At 42.3% G+C, this 23,393-nt stretch overlaps 1 protein-coding gene across 1 annotated transcript; it reads left to right on the forward strand.

The window, feature by feature from the left end:
- Positions 1-3,847: 3,847 nt before the first annotated feature.
- Positions 3,848-15,993, forward strand: LOC311034147 (dual E2 ubiquitin-conjugating enzyme/E3 ubiquitin-protein ligase BIRC6-like; the record flags this gene model as incomplete). The annotated part of the gene is made up of 4 exons (XM_084041893.1): positions 3,848-3,924; positions 4,587-4,945; positions 7,201-7,420; positions 15,912-15,993. The coding sequence occupies 4 exons, from the start codon at positions 3,848-3,850 to the stop codon at positions 15,991-15,993; spliced, it is 738 nt and encodes a 245-aa protein (XP_083898019.1).
- Between the last annotated feature and the right edge of the window lie 7,400 nt (positions 15,994-23,393).

A 23,393-nucleotide genomic window follows, 5' to 3' on the forward strand; every position in this document is an offset into this window, starting at 1 on the left:
GCTGTTTTTGTCCTTATTATTTTAGTTATTTGATTTAGTTATTTGATTTAGGTTTATTTTTGTTGTGCAAACCAACTGTTTCTCTGTTCCCTCTATTATTTAAGTAATATTGAAGGTAAACTGAGGTATATTTGGCTCCAGCCATACCAGTAATACAGGTGGTCATAGTTGTGGTCCCGACAGGCGGGTGGTCACTGGTGATAGGCTGTAGTATTGGAGTTTGGTTTTACCTTTAGTGCATGATATTCTGCTTGCATGCTCAGTATTTTAAATAACCTAGCGCTGCGTGTGTTTTAACATTTTTCTCTTGTGTCTTGCAGTGAGTGAAGTTTGTGTGCGCTTTTGGTGGCGGTGCTCTCTCCTCACTCCCTCACTCTCTGCTTCCCCCTGTGTGCTAAGGACACCTATACCTCCCTGCTACTGGTACCTTAGGCTCTGGCCCTTTTAACCTTATTTGATACTTTTGATATATTGTACTACATTTTAATTAGTTGTTGTAATTGATAATAAATATATTTCCTAAACTTCATGAACTTGACCCCTTCCAGTTTGAAGCCTTACTTCTAGTTTCTTATGCTGCCTTGAGTTATAAATAAAAACAAATATTATTTTCAACTGGAAACACACGTCTCTGCTCCTCCTTATTATAACAACCTGTGGTCTAGTATTCAAGGTGTATTGTGCATTGTATAATATTCTCTGGGCGAAATTCCCAGAGTGGCGTAGTCTGGTATCCTGTTTCCGGGCCTCAGTGCCCTGGTAACACGTGTAATGAACCAGAGTTAGCCAGAAGCTAGTGTGGGAATCTAGGTGACTGGTGCACCCACTGCACCTGACCTGGTCACATGACCAGGAAGTATAAAAGTCTAGTTCTTCCTAGTAGAGAGCCATTTTGACTCTGCTGCAGAGGATGGTGTTTCCCCTTTCAGCAAGGGTGAAGGAGAACACATGGTACGCCAAAGCTCATCTTTGTGTAGCACATTATAACATTTGTAAGGCTACCCTTTTGTTTGTTGCAGCTAATGCTACTGCTAGCCTATTGTTTGTTTGAGCACATGCTATTACTTTGTTTGTTCGCCTACTGTTTGAGCACATGGATGCTACCATGCCTATAGCACTTTAATTTGTATCCACATTGTTATGTTTTATTCTATTCACATGTATTTATTATTTTATTTCAGTTTACAAACGAAGTGACCACCAGTGAGCTGCTGTGCGGTGATTAGAGACCTGGAGATACTGGTACAGCTGTATTGATTTTATGTGTTGCCTCTTTGTGCATTTTAATGTATTTTCAGTTTTGTAACATCACTGTCTTCTTCTTGTAGCCGTGGTGCTGGAATTGTCCCCTGCCCTTGTCCCTGCATTGTGCTGCATGTGTGTCCATTCACTGCAAAGCAAAGTAGGTCTATGCTGTTATTTTTAATGATTTGAAAACAGTGTTTGCATTATGTTCAAATACTAGGGCTGACAACTAATGTGTTTTGTCTGTTTCCTTAAAGGGACCAGTCCAGCCACTGTTTTCCACTGTTATTTTGATTGATTTTGATTTGTTTATTTGAGTTTATTCATTTGAGGTACAGTAGTTAGGCAGTAGTTTTAGATTTGCATTTATAGTGACATTGTTTTAATTGTTTCTCTCTTCTTCTTATGTTACAGTAACCGTGTTCAAGGCCGGGTCCGCCCTGTTACACACGCTTCCATTCCTCTCTTGGGACTGCACTGTGGGACCTTTGGGTTTTATTGGTGTGTATGTAAAATCGTGACACTGCATGTTTTTGTATTGACTTTTATAATTATTTTATATTGCATGAGTTTGGTGCCAGGCCTGTCCCCTTCGCTTTCCCCCAATAGTACCCTGTAGTATTGTGTGTACGGGCCGACCCGCCCTTCCTTATTAGAAGAGAAAAATAACTTGTCACTTTATATCCTTGCCCTATTGACTATTGCCTGATATTTTAATAATCCATGTCATTACATAATTGTTTAATAAAGTATGTTATATTTTGACACAAACTGCCTCCGGTAAATTGTTCCTGTCTAAGGGAAAGTGGTTATAGTACACTGTGTTGAACATTCTAAGGTTCAGGGGTTCCTCCTGCCCCCTCCACAAGCGGGAGGTGGCGTAGTCAGGCATATTACAGTATTATTACTCAGTTACTACACTAGCTTTCATCTGTAGTCCCTGAGCAGGCTGTTAAAAGTGGTGATATAACTATCCATACAAAAACGGTTGTATTAATAATACCATACAAGACCAGTAGACATAGTACAGGAGACAGAACAATGATATTTTATATGTTGGTGGACTTTACTGAGACAATGGCAAACAACGTAGTATAGAGTAACATGAGTTTAACTCTAGAAGGAGATGCTGTTGTAATGTGACTGTTTTACTAGCAGTAAATAGACATTCATTTGACGCACTGTTTGGTTCAACAAGTGTTTATCTGCACCGAGCAGCATTGTACTGGGTTGACTAATGTTAGAGGACGACGCGGTTTTGTTGTTTGTTGTTGTTTCTCTCCCCGAACCTGGCAACTGCCATGTCCGCTTATTGTAAGCGGATGGTCGCGCTTCTTTTGGGGCTTGTTTTGGGGTTGAAAAGGACCGTAATGAGAGTAGACGGTACACGGTCGTGCGTACCGTGTCGGTCGCGCATGCGCGCCACTCTCAATTGTATATTAGGATCATATTTATGCCCACATTTGCCTCTAAATTGTGGAGAAACTGTCGATGCGGAACCAAACTGTCAAGCAATTGTTTCCGCCCAGACACGTTTCACTGTCGCACATGCTAAAAAATAGCAGATCTACAAGCTCACAACGCGTCGCGCTGCGACGCGTTGTGAGCTTGTAGATCTGCTATTTTCAAATAGACTATGTATAAAATAAGGCTAAAGTGGTTCAGGTATGTTTTATAATGTAATAATTTATATCTTAAAAGTAACTAGTAACTAAAGTTTTCAAATAATTCTAGTGGAGTAAAAGTACAATATTTTTCCTCTGAGATGTAGTGGAGTAGAAGTAAAAGTATTGGAAATTGGAAATACTCAAGTAAAGTAGAAATACCTCAAAATTGTACTTAAGTACAGTACTTAAGTAAATGTACTTAGTTACTTTCCACCACTGCCTTTTAGCTCGAGACCCAAAATAAATATGTCTCCCCGCGACCCAAACTAGTGAAAATAGCCGATCTACAAGCTCACAAGATGCGACATGTTGCGAGCTTGTAGATCTGCTATTTTCACAAATTCTTTAAAGTACTTTTCCCCCTCTAATTAATTGATTTTTAAATGTATTTGTATGCTTTTGTTGGGAATGTGTTGGCAATGTTTTGATAAACTTTTGAAATAATAAAAAAAATGAGGAAGTTTGGAAACACAAAATAAACATATTTACTCGCGTGACCCATACAACACGACCCACATATGGGTCCCGACACACTGTTTGGGAAACGGTGGGTTAGAGTACCTCTTTCTCAAGTGGTATGGTAACGGCCGTCTCTTTTGTCATGAGGCGGATCGCTGCTTGGAACAAGATAACAATAAAATCAACAGCAAGGGAAAAGCTCCGGGTGATCTCCAAAGTATTGCAGCTAGTTTGTTGTGGTTTGCTAAATGACTTACAGTACGTGAAGTGTGTGTTTTATGTTTTTGGGTCTTCATAGTGGCTCCTAATCTAAGCTCTTGTTTGATTTCAACTCGCATAGATCACTGTCATTGGACGCTACGGTAGCACCAATGCCCGGGCCAAGATGCCATTGGGCTTCTACTATGGCCACACCTACATCTTACCATGGGAGAGTGAGCTGAAGTTAATGCACGACCCGCTGCGGGGAGAGAGCGATGCGGCCAGCCAGCCAGCCAGATGTGGACCAGCACCTGGCCATGATGGTGGCACTGCAGGAGGACATCCAGTGCAGGTGAGCCAGGACATGAACCACTCCCACAGTTACATCACTCTGGTTACTTTACAAGTTAGATAAAATGGTGAAAGCAGCTGACCACACAAGCCAGTACCGTCCACACTGATTCCAATCACTTTCATAACCCATTTGTTTAATGTAATTGGAAGTTATAAAATAATTTTAAGAGACTCTTGTCTCTGCCTAGACTAGAGGAACAGCTCCGACAGTGGCGCACACACACATGCTCACAGGGAGCAGCCCCAACTCGTAATGTAGTCACAGTGAGAGACAGTTTCTTGTCAAAATCAACTTTTCTCGTTTCACAGCTTGAAATTATTTTAAAATAATTACTTTCTACACATAAAGTACTGGAATGTCTGCACAGCAGCACCCAGTGGCGTCTCCACTCCATCTTGTCAATGAGTAAACAATCACCATTCTATTGGAGCTGTCGGCTCACAAGGCAAGTCATTTCAGGGGAAGAGGAATGCTCATTTTGGTTAATTCGTCGTCCCGTTTTGGTCGTACCACAACAGTTATTCGCACAAAATAATACTCACAATTATATTTTGAAGTCACACAGATGACATTTCGGGCGAATATGCACAATTTGAAGCCCTTTAGAGTCCATGGAAAGTGCAGTGATGTGACTCTTCTTCGTCCCTCTTCCCATCCAGGTATAACTTGGCGTGCCACAGGCTGGAGACGCTGCTGCAGAACATCGACCTGCCGCCGCTCAACAGCGCCAACAATGCCCAGTACTTCCTGCGCAAGCCCGACAAGGCTGTGGAGGAGGACCAGCGTGTCTTCTCCGCCTACCAGGACTGCATCCAGCTGCAGCTCCAACTCAACCTGGCCCACCACGCGGTCCAGAGGCTACGCGTGTCCCTGGGCGCCGGACGCAAAACGCTTCCAGAGGCCGGGGCCACGGTCGCAGATGCACAGGAGCTGATTCAGAACTCTTCCACCGAGCAGCTGAGGACCATCATCCGCTACCTGCTGGACACGCTGCTCAGCCTGTTGCACTCCAACAACGGTGAGGAGAATGGTGGGTGGTTCAGGCAGGGTGATGGGTTTGGGTGGGGGGGCTGTGATTCATTTGAGTGTTTTGTGATTGAGTTTAACTGCATGTGTTATTAACCACATGACATCTAGCATCCCTACTATGGACATGTCATAATAGACAACTTATATATAGATATATAGTATAATTGGCAGCCACATACAGTATGTAATAGGGGTGCACAGTGTGCACTACATTCTTATGTTCTTAACAGAAATTGAAATTAACAGAAAATGAAATTGTACACGTTTGACTCTGAGAGTGTTGGATAGTTTTTGTCTAGATCAACAAGATGATGTGGTTTCAAAGCAAAATATATTTTTAAAATTTGTTTTATTTCTGATAGGTCAGTGTAGAGAGACAGGAAAACAAGGTCAGAGAGTGAGGAGAGCCGTGTAAGACGCGCTCACTAGGAGAATAGAGTATGGTGTGTGGCTGAGTCACCAGGCACCCAAGTATTTTGACCTACTTTTAATGGACATTGGAGATGCATATTTTATGCCCCAAAATGTACTTAGGGGGGACCACGCAAGTTGTAAATTGGGAATGTATGCCCCACCGTTGTTATGCAATACCCATCCCGTTGTACCTGTTGTCAGAGTTCTCGCTGTACCCCTTTTTTAGAGTACCCTGTGTGGCACTGGTACCCGTTACCACACTTTTGGATGTAAATCGGGAGCAATGCAGGACTTATGTTGACAAAGAGGCTCATAATGTAACGCAAAGCTCTGCGAACAATTACACAGAGATTCAGTATGTCCTCCGCAGACCCATGGACTGTCAAGACACAGATATTTGTGTTTTTTTCGGTTATCGGAAAACCGTTGGTCCAAGACACTGCACACCTCTGTAATCTGGGGGACACAGTGTCTTGCTCACGCCAAGTTTGAGGTGCATCGGTTAGACGGCCCACAAATTATGCCACACACACACACACACACACACACACACACACACACACACACACACACACACACACACACACACACACACACACACACACACACACACACATTCCGTAAATAGATAGATAATTATACAAGTACATTTGGCAGCCACACTTATATCCATGCAGTTGAATAAAAGTAGCTTTCTCAAAGTTGTCCAAGGTTAGCTGGGGAACTCTTGGAGCTGTAAAAAACATACTAAACAATGTCCTCCTGAACAGTCAGTCGTCTAATCTAACATAGTGCACCGTTGTGCAGATTCACACGGCTGCTTTCATGAAAGGGAATAATGCATCATCTCCCTAGCGGCAGGCTCTCGCCGTTTCTTTGATTGTCCTATGCCTCTATCCAGAGTACACTGAAGGCATGTTAAAAAATGCCTACAGTAGCCTCATTATTTCTCTAGCCTTGTGGTTGGCTCTCCCCTGGTTGCCTCTGCCGTAGATATGTAAATGACTGATGCTTGTGAATTAATGCTATACAGTATGTAAGGAACAAGACCGGTTCTAATAACGGTGTGGCTTCCTTGTTGGATCTATGATGTAAAACTAAGCCTTTTAAAAAGATAAAAACTAAAGCAAACTGTAAATCCACTAACAATGTATTAAAAATAAACTTAAATTGAAAACAAATATTCCAAATAAAATAAAAATAGAAACTAATGAAAAATGAAAATCAATAATAACCTTGGTGTATTGCACTCGCCCCTGTCTTTTTTTAATCGCTATGGCAGACGGTTCTAAATCTGATTTAGATCAAACTTGGCAGATGAGTTGGAGGTAGGATCAGGACAAAGCTGCAATTTGATTATTTGTTTTTGGTTACATTTATGAAAGTTCAAGGACACAGCGCAAGTTTAGCCCTATGCTATAGTATGTGGTGCAGTTGAAATAATGATAATAATATAGTGCATTTAACCCATCCTTAGTAACAGGAGCAGTGGTCCTTCGGTTTCCCAGGCGGGCTCTCTCTCTCTCTCTAACCATTCAGCTATGGCCGTTGTAATTAATATTTCGATTAATGACTAATGGTCATTAGAATGATAAAACTCAGTCCTTTTGCTCATGATTAGTTTTTTAAAGCCATTCGGACATTTTGCTCTTGTCAAATACTTATTCAGTCACTTAACACCTATTCTGTCTCTCTGTCTACTCTCTCTTTCTCCCTTCATCTGTTTCTCCCTCCTTATATATCTCTCGTTCCGCTCTGTCTTTCCTCCCTATGTCTCTCTGTACTCTCTCTCTCCCCCTCTTTCTGTCTTTCTCTCCATTCTTCTCCTAGGCCACGCGGTACCCTCGGTACTCCAGAGCACCTTCCACGCCCAGGCCTGTGAGGAGCTCTTCAAGCACCTGTGCATCAGCGGCACGCCCAAAATCCGTCTACGCGCGGGCCTGCTGCTGGTGCAGCTGTGTGGTGGCGAGCGCTGGTGGGGACAGTTCCTCTCCAATGTCCTGCAGGAGCTGTACAACTCAGAACAGCTGCTCATCTTTCCCCAGGACAGGCAAGAGAGGGCACACAAGCTTCACTATTCCGTTTCATAATGAAGTTTTCAAATCTGTTAATTATTGACTGATTATTAAAATTAATTGTTATGACGTGACAGTAGACAGTGTTAAGAGTGATATACAGTGGTCACCAGTCCAATCATGCGCGATCTTCAAACGGCCGCCTATTGGCCGCCATAGGACTCCATCAGCGCCGTTAGGTACCTTTTAAAGTTGACGCCCACAGATTCTTAGCGCCTCCCATTGAAATGATCAGAACGTGTAGTGTGGCCGTTAAGCCACGAGGTGGCGCTTGGTACTGAAATGTACTTAAAAAAATTAAGAGTAAAAGTACTCGTTATGCAGAAAGTCCCTTTTCACATGTTGTCAAAATCGTCATGTCATAATAGGCTACATTATAGAAGGTATATGTCTATTTATGAATAGATTAATTTAAGTAAATACATTGATTCATTAATGTAAAAATAATCTGGGCTAATAATAATAATAATTATTATTAGGGTAATAATAATAATAATAACTAGGCTACAAAGTATTGGCATCAAACTGTGCTTAGTTCGTTTTCAAATAATTGTAGTTGAGTAAAATAACTTGTGGTTAATGTATGTTTTGTAATAATAATCAAAATGTGCAAAGTAACTTGTAACTAAAGTTTTCAAACACTGACTGCGCATCGCATGCGTCTGTATATATACTATTAGTACCTCCTACTCTTCAACACAGATCAGATAGCCTAGTGGTTAAAGCTAACGTTCGGCGATTAGACGGCGCGTGTTCGAATCCCACGCTATGAACTTGTTGAACTGCTTTTTTTTTAAGCTAGAAACTTGAACCGTGAAGGCCTACGTACTATATGTTCCTCTACAAATTAGACAGCCTAGTGGTTAAAGCTGAAGTCCAGCAAATTAACTGAATAAAAAAATGTCCTGTCCTTAATCAATAAAATGCTGGAAGTGGAAATGGTGAATATGATACAGTTGCGCAGCGGAGCGCACTCGTCTATTAGTTTGTATTGGCCAGCGCGTTATAGATATATGTATGTATAATGGATAGGGATGGAGCTCGAAAACCGGGTCCATTAAAGGCTGTAAGCGTCCATTTGGTTCCATTTGTACACTTTGGGTGGTTACGTCGTTGTGTTTACATGTGCGGTGCAGCGGTGAAAGAATGGCGTCAACTAGTGAAACGCTCAAAAGTTTCACTCGTCCTCTTCTACCCAAGGTAGCAAGTCTCCGTTGACAATTTTAAGAATCCAATTGATAATAATCCGTTTGGGATCTCCCTGTGAATGAATAACTAGTGTTGCTTGAGAGCGTGTCGTCTTCTCAGTCTATCGTTGCCGAAAATGGCAGATCTACAAGCTCACAACGTGGTGCGAACAGACGCAGTGTGAGCTTGGAGATCTGCTTTGTTTGGTGCGTGACACCGTCGTACGATGAAGTATAAATTGCGCTTTTAAAGTGACGGTACACCAGTGGTGGAAAAAGTACTCAAATTCTTTATTTAAGTAAAAGTACCAATACTGCTATATAAAAATACTCTGTTACAAGTAAAAATCCAATATTAAAAATGTACTTGAGTAAAAGTACAAAAGTATTGGCATCAAAATGTACTTAAGGTAAAAGTACTAAATATTTGAAAATAGCCGATCTACAAGCTGCACAACGCGTCGCGATGAGACGCGTTGTGAGCTTGTAGATCGGCTATTTTCAAATAGCCTATGTATAAAATAGGGCTAAAGTGGTTAATGTATGTTTCATTATATCATAGTTTATATCTGAAAAGTAACTGGTAACTAAAGTTTTCAAATAATTGTAGTGGAGTAAAAGTACAATATTTGCCTCTGAGATGTAGTGGAGTAGAGAGAGAGAGAGAGAGAGAGACAGAGAGACAGACAGACAGAGACATGTTGTCCCACGCATCACTAGGGGGGGTCCTTGGGCGTGTTCCAGGGGTCCCCAGCAGGCTAAACCACTTTAGCCTACATCTATTTGAAAATATCCAATCTACAAGCTCACACGTTGTGAGCTTGTAGATTGCTATTATCTCTCTCTCTCTCTTTCTCTCAAAAGTATTGGTATCAAAACGTACTTAAATTAAAAAGTAAAAGTACTCGTTATGCAGAATGTCCCGTTTCACATGAAAATAGCAGATCTACAAGCTTGTGAGCTTAGTTCTGCTATTTTTAAATAGCCAACGTTTATATAAGGCTGAAGTGGTTAATGCATCTGTGACACACAAGCCACCACAAGCAGGCGGACCTATATTCACACCTCAGGCCGCCTGGATCATTGTTATATTGGGATGACTACCCCCATCCCCCTCTAACCGCTGACTGTAGCCTACATGTGAAGGTCTAAAAGTCACCAAAGTTGTTCTGTGACAACAATAATCACTGAATGAAATGACACGATAACGCAACCAGTGTTGCCATGTATCCTTATTATAAGCGACCTGTTTTCCTATAAAGTTGCTTGTAAATATATATTGGTAATTGTGGGCTGCTTTTTATTTGTTGAGAGTACACTGTAGGTTTATTAAGTATATAGTGCTCAAGTGGCCTTACTGGCCACGTCTTTTGAGCGTGTTGATTGCTTGGGCTTGTTTTCATAGACCTGATTGCTTATTTCTCTCGCAAAATCTGACAACCCTGGTCGCAACACGTTACTCTCTTCTACACACATCTCAGAGGCAAATACGCTGCTGTGTGAGGGGGGGGTGGGGGGGCGGAGAGGAATGGGGATATTTGTAGCCCAGACTGATAGGGTGTCGTTGATAAAATGTTCTTAAAAGGGAGATTTTTTAGGTTGACATCAAGAAGGGCCGGTCAGCTCCCTTCACGGACACTGAAAACAACAAAGGAGAGCTATTCCTTTCTCGCTTCAGTTGAGAAGTGCTGTGTGAGGGGGAAGGGGTGCGGGGAGGAATGCAGCCGCTCCATTTAAAAAGATATACCAGGGACCCCCATAAGAGAAGATGTTTTACAGATCTGGCAGTGATTCTCAACCATTTTAATTTCAAGGACCCCTAGTTTGACATGCATTAAGGCTACAGATCCCCATTTAATGGCATTTCTATCACTTGGACCGCAATTAATATTGTAAAATCTATGTCACGGGTCCATTTGGTTCCATTTGTACACTCTCAGAGTTACAGACCCATAAGGGTCCATTTGGTGCCTAATCTATCATTTAGCTGCTTTGAGAACCAATGCCTTAGACGAGAGACACAACGGATTGGATATACTTCTCCATTCCATACAACGGTGTTTTACCGGAGTTGTGATGCTGTTGAATTGTGATGGTCCTCTGTATGCTAATGACCTTGACTGTGGCTTCACGGCTTGGCCATTGTTCTCACAGAACAAGTTTGTCCAGCGTTCAGACCCATGCAGCTAGCCTCAGTGCATAATGAAGAAGCTGCTGCCAGCACAGAGAGAGAGAGAGAGAGAGAGAGAGAGAGAGAGAGAGAGAGAGAGAGAGAGAGAGAGAGAGAGAGAGAGAGAGAGAGAGAGAGAGAGAGAGAGAGAGAGAGAGAGAGAGAGAGAGAGAGAGAGAGAGAGAGAGAGAGAGAGAGAGAGAGAGAGAGAGAGAGAGAGAGAGAGAGAGAGAAACCGCTGGATTAGAGCATTGTATATTTAAGTTATATGCCATATGCAATTTCTGTTTGCAAAGCCTAAACATAAATTAACGTAATTTATATATTCCAATGTTCACAGAAAAAAGACAATTAAATTGTTAATCGCAATTATTTGTAAGACAATTAATCGTCAAGTGGAATTTCATGATAGTCACTGATCTAGGATCTGATCCTTAGGCCTATACTCCTTACTATTGGTTGATTATAACAGTTGTAAATACTCTGTTTCTCTCTCTGTTTCGCACTCTTCAACCTGCCACTCAGGTTGAAGAGTGCATCGCTGCATGTCTGGCTGACATCTCACAGTGGATATCTTCTCTTCTCACCACCTTAAGCTGAATCTAGACAAGACCAAGGTTCTCTTCTTCCCAGGTAAGTCCTGCCCCATGTAGGATCTCACTATTTCCATAGACAAACTCCCTGGTGGCTTCTGTTGGTGTTGTCCTGGACGGTCTCATTCAAGGCACACATGCAGCGGCCACTTGATCCTGTAGGTTTACACTCTATAACATTCGAACGATCAGACCCTTCCCTACCCAGGAATCAGCCCAGCTCCTTATCCTGGCTTCAGTCATATCAAAACTTGTAACTCGCTCCTTACTGGCCTCCCGGTATGTGCACTTAAGCCCCATCAAATAAAGCATGCCTGGTCTTCAACTAGTTTACAGACCTACAGAACCTACAGAAGTTCTCAGGTCTCCCCCCTTTTCAGCTCCCTCCATTGGCTCCCAGTTGTTGCCTGCACCGAGTACAAAACACTGATGCTGGCCTACAAAGCAACCAAAGTCATAGCCCCCCCCCATACCTTCACAAAGCCTGATCCAACCCTGCAACCCCTCCAGCTCACTCAGATTAGCTAACACAGGGAAGCTGTCAGAACCTTCCCTAAAACATCCGGGACAACGCTCCACACGTCCCAGACTCTTCTCCCTTCTGGCTCCCAAACTGTGGAATGAACTCCCCATTGCAGTTAGAACTGCAGACTCACTTCCAATATTCCGTCGTAATCTGAAGACTCACCTCTTCAGACTGAACCTCAGCCCTTAGCACTTCACTCTGTGGGACCCCCCCCCCCCCCCCCCCCACATGATTTTGGGGGGGTCCTCAGCTAGTTTAACACCTAAAAAAAAGTAAAGAGAGAAAAGAAAATTTAATCAACAAACTATACTATAAAAACTGGTCAAACATTGGCAAATAATATAAGAAAGAAGCAAACATTTTGAAAATAGCCGATCTACAAGCTCACAACGCCTCAAGTTGCGAGTGTGAGGCGTTGTGAGCTTGTAAATCTGCTATTTTCACAATATTTATCTGTGGACCCGAGTCAAACTAAATGTCATGCCTCAACTACTACAATTCCAAATGCTTATCAGGGTGGTGGGGTCCCCAGTTCAAATATAATTATTTTGGGCGGTCACGGCCTGAAAAGGTTGAAGTTCCTATCACACAAAGATTTGGTGGCCCCCCTGTAGTAACTCTGAGGACCCCTTTGGGTCCAGGACCCCCTGTTGAAGACCCATGGTTTAGACTGATGCTAGGTTCTTGGTTTACCTGTGATCCTAGTGTACTGAGGCACTACACTGGCTCACTGCATTCTATGTACTGTATGTGTTTATCTTGCAAGAGAGTCTGTCTGATCTAGGATTTGATCCTTACTCCTTCCTATTGGATGATTGTCATCAGTGGAGTGTTCTACCGTGTTACGCTGTATACGTCATATACCGTGCAGATTTTTGGGGGAAAAAGTGTATATTGTCTAGTTTCTACTAACCATTTCATCCATTGAAAACGCGCTAGCGTATACCCACGACCATGTGCATGTGGTCGTGGGTATATGCATTAAATAATTATCGTATACCCCCCTCAGTGCAGGCTGTTTGTGTGTGTGTGTGTGTGTGTGTGTGTGTGTGTGTGTGCGCGCACACACTTAATGTTACTTGTTAACTTTGAACATAGTTGTACATTAGAGGTGAATTCTGAGTCACTCACAAAGGGCCGTGGTTGACCCAACATACCACAGGTGGACGCTAAACTATAATAACCTTCCCCACCACCCCACAAGCCCCAGTGTGACCGCTCTGGCTGCTCTGTCTATGGCTGTAGGATCTGATCATTATTCTACTGTTGTAAAAGAGCAACAGTGAAATGAATGGATTATAAATATCACTGTGTGCATCGGTTTGTGACCTATGACCTTTGTGTTTGACCTCAGTGTGGATCCATTTTGAGGGAGTGGATCAGGATCCTGATGCAGAGAACTCCACCTTCTATAGACCATAGTATATTATTTTTTGTGGATTATTGGTATCATTCATTTCTTCTTATATTTAAATTTGCATATTGCCATATGCAATTTTTGTTTACAAAGCCTAAAAGCTAAACATAAATGTAATTTATACATTCCAATGTTCACAGAAAAAAAGACAATACAACTGTTAATCTCAATTATTTGTAAGACAATTAATGGTCAAATGGAATTTCATGATCATGATAGTCACTGATCTAGGATCTGATCCTTATACTCCTTACTATTGGTTGATTGTAACAGTTGTAAACACTCTGTTTCTCTCTCTACCCTCTGCCACTCAGGTTGAAGAGCCTCGCTGCATGTCTGGCTGACATCTCACAGTGGATGTCTTGTCTTTTCACCACCTTAAGCTGAACCCAGACAAGACCGAGCTTCTCTTCTTACTAGGTAAGTCCTGCCCCATGCAGGATCTCACTATTTCCATAGACCAGTGGTTCTCAACCAGTGGTCCGGGGTCCACAAGTGGTCCTTGGGGGGGGTACCAGGGGGTCAATCATTTTAACCACTTAGCCTTGGCTATTCAAAAATAGCAGATATACAAGCTCATAGTGCGGCACAGACTGTCCCGCTATGAGCTTGTAAATCTGCTATTTTTGAAAAATCTTGAAAATGTGTGCTAATTTTTGAATATATATTTTTAAGCACATTTGTAATTCAAATCTTTGCTTTTGGGGGTCCCTGCCACAAAAACAATTCAGATGGGTGTCCGTGGCCAAATGTATATCAATTTAGGGGTCGTTGGCATGAAAAAGGTTGAAAACCCCTGCCATAGACAACTCCCTGGTGTCCTCTGTTGGTGTTGTCCTGGACAGTCAGCTCTCATTCAGAACCTTGGTGTTGTCCTGGACAGTCAGCTGTAATTCAAGGCACACATTGCAGCGGCCACTCCATCCTGTAGGTTTACACTCTATAACATTGGAAGGATCAGACCCTTCCTCACCCAGGAGTCAGCCCAGATCCTTATCCTGGCTTCAGTCATATCAAAACTTGACTACTGTAACTCGCTCCTTACTAGCCTCCCGGCATGTGGACTTAAGCCCCATCAAATAAAGCGTGCCTGGTTTTCAACTAGCTAACTAGTTTTCAGGTCTCCCCCCATTTCAGCTCCCTCCATTGGCTCCCAGTTGCTGCCTGCACCGAGTACAAAACACTGATGCTGGCCTACAAAGCAACCAAAGTCATAGTCCCCCCCCATACCTTCATAAAGCCTGATCCAACCCTACAACCCCTCCCTGCTCACTCAGATCAGCTAGCACAGGGAAGCTGTCAGAACCTTCTCTAAAACATCCGGGACAACGCTCCACACGTCCCAGACTCTTCTCCCTTCTGGCTCCCAAGATGTGGAATGAACTCCCCATTGCAGTTAGAACTGCAGACTCACTTCCAATGTTCCGTCATAATCTGAAGACTGAGCCTCAGCCCTTCAAGCACTTCACTTTCCTCATACTCCTTCAGTCATTATTTCCACCATAACCAGCTTACATTAGTAACTACAAAGTGGGCTGTGGCTGGTCGACTAACACAGTGGTTCTCGGGGTCCCCAGCTAGTTTAATACCTGCAAAAAAAGAAAGAAAGAAAAAGACCATTACTCATCAAAAACAAACTACTAAAAACAAAAAACAATTACAAAGGGTGGGGGTCCCCAAAAATATTATTATTTTGGGGGGTCACGGGCTGAAAAGGTTGAGAACCACTGGACTAACACTCTAGCCTGGAGGAGAAAAGAGCGTGAGACCCTTCACATTCTGCTCCATTGATGCTACAGTATAGTGACTGACCTAGATATGACGACCATGCAGACACACCCTGGTCATTTGTTCTCATGTGTTTGTTACTTAGGCTTGTTTTTTCTTGACCACAATGTTAAAAATGTTAATTTAGATAGCATGATATTTAGACAGATACAAGGTTCATTGTTTACCTGGAATCCTATAGTTTCAATGTACAGATAACATTGTGTGGCAGATCAAACCTTCTCATAGATTTCACAGATAGCTTCATAGCCTTGTTTGACAGCACTGTCATCAGTGTTGTGTTGCATTCATGTTAATGTGTATTTTCAGACATTTAACCACTTAAACCCTCAATACTTAGAAAACTTGACCTTTGGCTCTGTACTTGGTTCTGTTCATTTTTCCCTCTACACCAAATCTCTGTGATGCGTTGTGAGCTTGTAGATCGGCTGTTTTACGGCGAATGTTTCCACCAGAATAGAATAGAATAAATACCTAAAAGTTTTACTTGAGTACAGTACTGAAGTACTTAGTTACTTTCCACCACTGTTAACTTCTTTGAACACAGTTGTAGATGTAGTGCAATCTGAATCACTCACAAAGGGCCGTAGTTGACCCAACATACCACAGGTGAGCGCTAAACTACAATAACCTTCCCCACCACCCCACAAGCCCCAGTGTGACCGCTCTGGCTGCTCTGTCTATGGCTGTATTCTACTGTTAAAAGAGCAACAGTGAAATTAATGGATTATAAATATCACTGTGTGCATCAGTTTGTGACCCATGTCCTTTGTGTTTGACCTCAGTGTGGATCCATTCTTGACGGAGTGGATCAGGATCCTGATGCAGGGAACTCCACCCTCTATAGACCATGCACACCCTGATTGAATGCTACCAGAGGGTAAGAATTTAACCCTAGCACCACAAGAATATATGCCCTGACACCACCCTAACACCACAAAAATATACCCTGACACCACCCTAACACTAGCTTGGCATTGGCCAGACTGATAACGTGGATTCACTCTCACGTTCCTCCCTGCATCAGTCTGGACTTCGGGAGCGAGTATGAGAAATCAGAAAATGATCGGGCCAATCAGTGACTGCGTTTCAACTGCAGTGAAAAGCATCAAAATCATTTTCTGATTTCTCCTACTCGCTCCCTATGGGCCGAAGTTCAGACTGATACCGGGGAGGAACATTAGAGTGAAGATACTAGGTTCATTGTTTACCTGGTATCCTATATTCAATGTACAGATGAAATTGTGTGGCAGATCAAACTTTCACAGATAGCTTCATAGACTTGTTTGACAGCACTGTCATCAGTGTTGTGTTGCATTCATGTTAATGTTTTAGTGTATTTTCAGACATTTAACCACTTAAACTCTCAATACTTACAAAACTTGACAGTTTGGCTCTGTGCTGTTCATTTTCCCCTCTACACCAAATGTCTGGGATGCGTTGTGAGCTTGTAGATCGGCTATTTTACGGTGAATGTTTCGACCAGAATAGGGATGCTAAATAGGGTTCAAGTGGTTAACCCATTAAAACCGTGAAAAGCATCTGTGTCATTTTAGATGTTGCTATGTACTGTATGTACATAGCAACAGGATTTTTGTTTAATTTTTTGGGAAAATTAGGAAAATTTTCTGAAAATGTAGGTTAGGATTTAGAAGGCGTTTTTAGCGTAGGGTTACTGTGTGTGTGTGTGTGTGTGTGTGTGTGTGTGTGTGTGTGCGCGCGCGCGTGCGCGTGCACACTTAACCCCTTTAGAATCATGAAAATGTGTGCAAATCTTTGTATGTATATATATTTTTGTAGGGGAACGTTTGTAACTCAAATATTTGATTCTGGGGGATTCGCCAAATGTCTTCTATCTAAATCAGTGAAACGTATGATGACATGAAACCTTTTCATGTCAAGGACCCCCCAAAATGATATGTATTTGGCCGCAGACCCCCATCTCAAAATACGTTGTTCCACAGGATCTGATCATTATTCTACTGTTGTAAAAGAGCAACAGTGAAATGAATGGATTGTAAATATCACTGTGTGCATCGGTTTATGACCTATGACCTTTGTGTTTGACCTCAGTGTGGATCCATTGTTGAGGGAGTGGATCAGGATCCTGATGCAGGGACCTCCACACCCTGGTTGAATGCTACCAGAGGGTAAGAATTTAACCCTAGCACCACAAGAATATACCCTGACACCACCCTATATAACACTATACCCTGCCAGAATGTTACCAGAGGGTAAGACACCACAAAACGACACTATTTGAGATCCGCCTGATGCAAACACTGTACTCCTTTAAGTCCGCACTGAAGAGACACTTATTTACTCAAGCTTTTGGCAATTAATGTGTTTATTGTGTGTACTGTAAAGCGTCCTTGGGTTTCTGAAAGGCGCTATATAAATCCAAGTTATTATTATTATTATTATTTGAGATTCAAAACAGGTTCTATACACCCATATTGTTAAATGTAGGGTATGTGAGTTACTTTGGTTAAAATAAGTGTTAAATAGCTCTATATTGTGATAGTACTCATCCCTATAGAGTGTTTGTTCAGTAAAAGGAGTCTCTCCCATGTCTCTCCAGCTCTTTATTAAACAGAAAATGCCTTTTCAGTGCTCTCTCCTGATTGGCTTACATTTTGTCACCTACCTGAAAATGTGCTATATTCTGTTATATATATATATATATATATATATATATATTCTATAAGCTCACAACACATCGCAATGCGAAACGTTGTGAGCTTGTAGATCGGCTATTTCCACTACTTTAAAAAAAAGAGAGAAAATGATTAAATATGGCCTATTTTGGCCATAGTATATTATTTATTTTGATTATTGGTATCATTCATTTCTTTGTATATTTAAGTTATATGCCATATGCAATTTCTGTTTGCAAAGCCTAAACATAAATTAACGTAATTTATATATTCCAATGTTCACAGAAAAAAGACAATTAAATTGTTAATCGCAATTATTTGTAAGACAATTAATCGTCAAGTGGAGATAGTCACTGATCTAGGATCTGATCCTTAGGCCTATACTCCTTACTATTGGTTGATTGTAACAGTTGTAAATACTCTGTTTCTCTCTCTGTTTCGCACTCTTCAACCTGCCACTCAGGTTGAAGAGTGCATCGCTGCATGTCTGGCTGACATCTCACAGTGGATATCTTCTCACCACCTTAAGCTGAACCCAGACAAGACCAAGGTTCTCTTCTTCCCAGGTAAGTCCTGCCCCATGTAGGATCTCACTATTTCCATAGACAAACTCCCTGGTGGCTTCTGTTGGTGTTGTCCTGGACAGTCTCATTCAAGGCACACATGCAGCGGCCACTTGATCCTGTAGGTTTACACTCTATAACATTCGAACGATCAGACTGGCTTCAGTCATATCAAAACTTGTAACTCGCTCCTTACTGGCCTCCCGGTATGTGCACTTAAGCCCCATCAAATAAAGCATGCCTGGTCTTCAAATAGTTTACAGACCTACAGAACCTACAGAAGTTTACAAAACACTGATGCTGGCCTACAAAGCAACCAAAGTCATAGCCCCCACCCCATACCTTCACAAAGCCTGATCCAACCCTGCAACCCCTCCCGCTCACTCAGATTAGCTAACACAGGGAAGCTGTCAGAACCTTCCCTAAAACATCCGGGACAACGCTCCACACGTCCCAGACTCTTCTCCCTTCTGGCTCCCAAACTGTGGAATGAACTCCCCATTGCAGTTAGAACTGCAGACTCACTTCCAATGTTCCGTCGTAATCTGAAGACTCACCTCTTCAGACTGAACCTCAGCCCTTAGCACTTCACTCTGTGGGGACCCCCCCCCCCCCCCCCCCACACATGATTTTGGGGGGGTCCTCAGCTAGTTTAACACCTAAAAAAAAGTAAAGAAAGAAAAGAAAATTTAATCAACAAATTATACTATATAAACTGATCAAACATTGGCCAAATTGGCAAATAATATAAGAAAGAAGCAAACATTTTGAAAATAGCCGATCTACAAGCTCACAACGCCTCGAGTTGCGAGTGTGAGGCGTTGTGAGCTTGTAAATCTGCTATTTTCACAATATTTATCTGTGGAACCGAGTCAAACTAAAAACCATGGGTCTTCAACAGGACCCCCTGTTGAAGACCCATGGTTTAGACTGATGCTAGGTTCTTGGTTTACCTGTGATCCTAGTGTACTGAGGCACTACACTGGCTCACTGCATTCTATGTACTGTATGTGTTTATCTTGCTTAATGTGAGTCGCTCTGGATAAGAGAGTCTGTCACTCCAATGCTTCTGCCTCCACCCACAACTCCTCCTACCTGAAGCCGGTCAACATAGTGAGCGGTGGCGGGGGGGGGGGCTCGGCAAGAACGCGCTCGGCAACAGTCTGTCGTCTGCCAACTCCACCGCCCCCCCCCCCACCCCCCCGTCAAGAAGGCCTCCGCCCCCAAGATCAACTCTGTCGGTCAGTAGGTCAGTAGGTCCCCTTTGAATTTTGACGTCTGCTGGCGGTATTTGACAATGACTTCATTCTTCACCTTGTTGCCATTATGCTCTGTACTGTGTTTTTGCTGTATTCCTGTTTGATTAGTATAGCTCTATATTGAACCAGTTCAACCACATGAATCCTAGCGTCCCTATTCGGGGCTTGTCGTAATAGGCAAACATTCAGTGAAAACAAAAATCGTCTCACTACACGTCACGAGGCATTGTGTGAGCTTGTAGATCGGCAGAGATTGATGAGTGATAGAAAAGGACGGGGCCAATTACAGACCCCTTGCACACCCATCTAAGTATATAGGGTTTAAGTCATTGAACCCCTATGTACTTATCACACAATGAATAAAGAAAACTACTTCCATTTTCACTTTAAAAATGATAAAACATTTTTTTTTTGACAATTTGCACTTATAATGACGTGCCCAAAATAGGGACACCAGGTTGAAAGTCGTTCAAACACTCATCACTAATAAAGAGTGAAGCTGGTTTCACAGAGCGTGCTTTGCACTCAAAGGCTACATGCCAATGTATGGATAAGTCTCTGCCAACTTGTGTAGTGATGGACGGCAACCAGGCGTGCGTTTCCAAACATAACATTTCTTGAAGTTCTGTGCCTTGTAGAATGACAAGTGTATAACCTAGTTTAACCATGCAGTCAAATGGCCAATAGTTCACTCCTGGCCCTTGCAAATGGAAACGGTCATTGTTTTCCTTTTTTATTATTTTTTATTGTGATTTATTGCATTTGTATGCTGTCCATTAGTCAAAGCATCTGTGGACTAGTGACTCCTCAGTAAAATGTAAAATGGAATGTCACAGTTTTAAGTAAACCAATACTCAGAATCTTTGAATGGGATTGTGTGTTAATAGTGATGTTTTGTTTGTTTTTGCATGATCAAAATTTTGATTTGCAAATTCTTATCGGTTAATCAATTCATTTTTTGTGTGTATTTACGATTAGAGGTTGGGTGTTCACTAATGTCTATGGTAAGTTTACGGTAACTTTTGATTGAAAAATAAGGCCCTGCTACAAATAATAACTTCTCTAGCTGTGGTCTTTTGGAGCAGTAAGGATGAAGTCATTAGTAGACACAATTTCGGGTTTTATCGTATTTGTTGGCTGTTCACTTCATCCAATGCCATCTGCAAACTCACAACACCTTGCATCGCCTATTTTCGCCACTAAATAGGCAATTTATGAAATATTGGAAGAGGGTTTGTGCCCAATAGCAATGGTCTGAGACTAAAGAACCCTACCTCCCCCTTCGCCCCTTGCAGGAGGAAACAAACTGCAGACCACGGCGAAAGCGGATGAGATGAAGGCGGCGGAGATATCCAAGCCAACGCCACCCTCCATGGCTGCCCCAGAGATCAAGAATGATGTCTCTGATTGGCTGTCTGCGGCGGTGCTAGCTGCACACGACTACGTTGAAGAGGTATTCTGACAGTTCACTTGGGTGTTGCTTGCCAAAAATAACTGATCTACATGCTAACACGTCGCATCACGACACATTGTTAGCTTGTAGATCAGTTATTTTTGTGAGTATAAATTATAGCCTATTGTTAAATTGTCCTTTTTTTTAGTAAGGCAAAAAAGTGTGCACAACTGCAGCAGCCCAAATAGGGAGACAGCTGTTTTTTGTTTAACAAACCCCACTGGCCATGAACCAGAGGGGAAGGCCAGTGCTGTGGATGTGGGGATGTAATTGTTCTATATTGCACTCCATCAAACACAAGTATAAAAGAGTTAAAATGAAGACTGGCTCTGAGTCTGCCGTACAATTGTATTTTTACGGCGTTGCTCGGCCATACCCTACCTGTCTATGAGAGGGTCTGTGTGTCACAAACCACAGGACCGATCAGTGCTAAACTTTGCAATTTGCATGCACGCTACACAGAATTAACTCCACATTGGAGCCATGCTGTTGGATCCTATAAGAGTTCAAGTTAAAACCCACTGCTTTAGAGGGAATTGAACATTTTGTGTTACCCATCTCCTTAGGTCCGCAACAATGAAGGCAAAGTCATCCGCTTCCACTGCAAGCTGTGTGAATGCAGTTTCAACGATCCCAAAGCGAAGGAGATGCATCTGAAGGGAAGGAGGCATCGACTGCAGTACAAGGTTGGTACATTTTCATAGGTGCAGGCACAAGTTTTATTATGCCTAATGTATTATCTTTGGCTGATGTCGCTTGCTGATCAGAACTGATCTTCAAGTCATGTTTTAGCTGGGACAACGTTATTTTTAGCATGACAGGTTTTTAGAACGAAGCGAGTAATCTACACGACCCAGGACACTAGACTGAACTATTTTGAATGGTTAAAAAACAATGAGTCATAAGTTGATCATGCCGTCATCTGTCCTGACATATACCTGTGACATGCACACAGGTATATTTTTGTACTTTGAAATGATCTTTGTTTCTATACGCCCAATGTAAGTAAAAGAGAGAAAGTGTCTGAGGAAGAACTTTGTTGGTGTGTGGATCCTTCCGTATCTAATGTGAGCTTTTTACATTACACTTGCCACAAACATTCCTCTCTTGCTAATCACACTTGTTATGTCAACATTATTGCTAGATTCAGTGAGCCCCTCTGCAAGCAATTCCAATTTCCTTAAATATACTTGGCCACCAAATGTAGTGGCCTGTAGGACCAGACTGAGGAACTTGAAGGGGTCCTTGGGGGGGTTCCAGGGGGTACCCAGCTTGATTGATTGCTAGGAACCAAATGGACCCGTAGTGGTCCATTTGGTTCCATTTACACACTCAGACTGATGCCTTGCCATGTAGATTGGGCTCCCAGAGATGAGAATCGTATGAAATGGGGGTCCGCGACCTCATGCAAAACAAACTGGGGGTCCTCAAAATGATAAAGGTTGATAATCACTGCGCAAAAATCTATGTACACGTGTTTCTTAATGGTTTGTATCTGTCTCTCTTTCTCTCCCATCCACCCCTGTCTCTCTGTCCAATGGTTCCTCGCTGTCTCTCATTCTTTCTCTCTCTCTGACTCCTCTCTCTACGCCACACTCTCTATCAACCCTATCTCCCTGTGTGTATCTTTCTCTCCCACCTCTACCGGGTTCCTCTCATCATGTCAAACAGTTGGAGGAGCAGAACGGCAGGCTGAAGGAGGCCTTGGTCAGGTCAGTCAAAATGTGTACATCTGTTTAAAAACAACAGCAGTTGACCCAATTGGTTTCCAATCAGGAATGACTTGACAACAGCATGATAGTCATAATAACCATTATCCACACAAGCAAGTGGTTTAAAAATAAACCACTTGACTTAAATGATATGTATGTGTCCTCTGCTGCCTCGGACACACGCACATTGTACTTTTACAATAACAAGACATAGTCTGGTTATGGCATTGCCTCCCTGTCAAATTGTAAGCAGAGTTGTACCGATACTTGTATCGGAAAAACTGCTGATAGTGCCTAAAATGCTGGTATCTGTATTGGCGAGGATGCCATTCCGATACCACATAAATTACATGATATTTCATTCATATTTTGATTTCTTCAATTGATGTTGCATCAAGAACAAAGAACAGGTACGGACAGTTGGAGCGAATCACTATCATTTTGAAGAGGGGGTACTGTCTTCCCCTGTATAGGATATGAACCACATGCTTAAAATGAAGATGATTTCATCTTTTTCTTTAAAAAGATGACTGCTAATGCTCTTTATCGTTAAGACCTGAGGCCGATTCTGCAAATGCCTTCTAAACCAGTAGTTTTTCCAAGATCTTTCAAAAATGTTAAAA

Source organism: Gymnoscopelus microlampas (assembly GCF_963454915.1).
Source record: "Gymnoscopelus microlampas genome assembly, chromosome: 18".
NCBI lineage: Eukaryota > Metazoa > Chordata > Actinopteri > Myctophiformes > Myctophidae > Gymnoscopelus > Gymnoscopelus microlampas.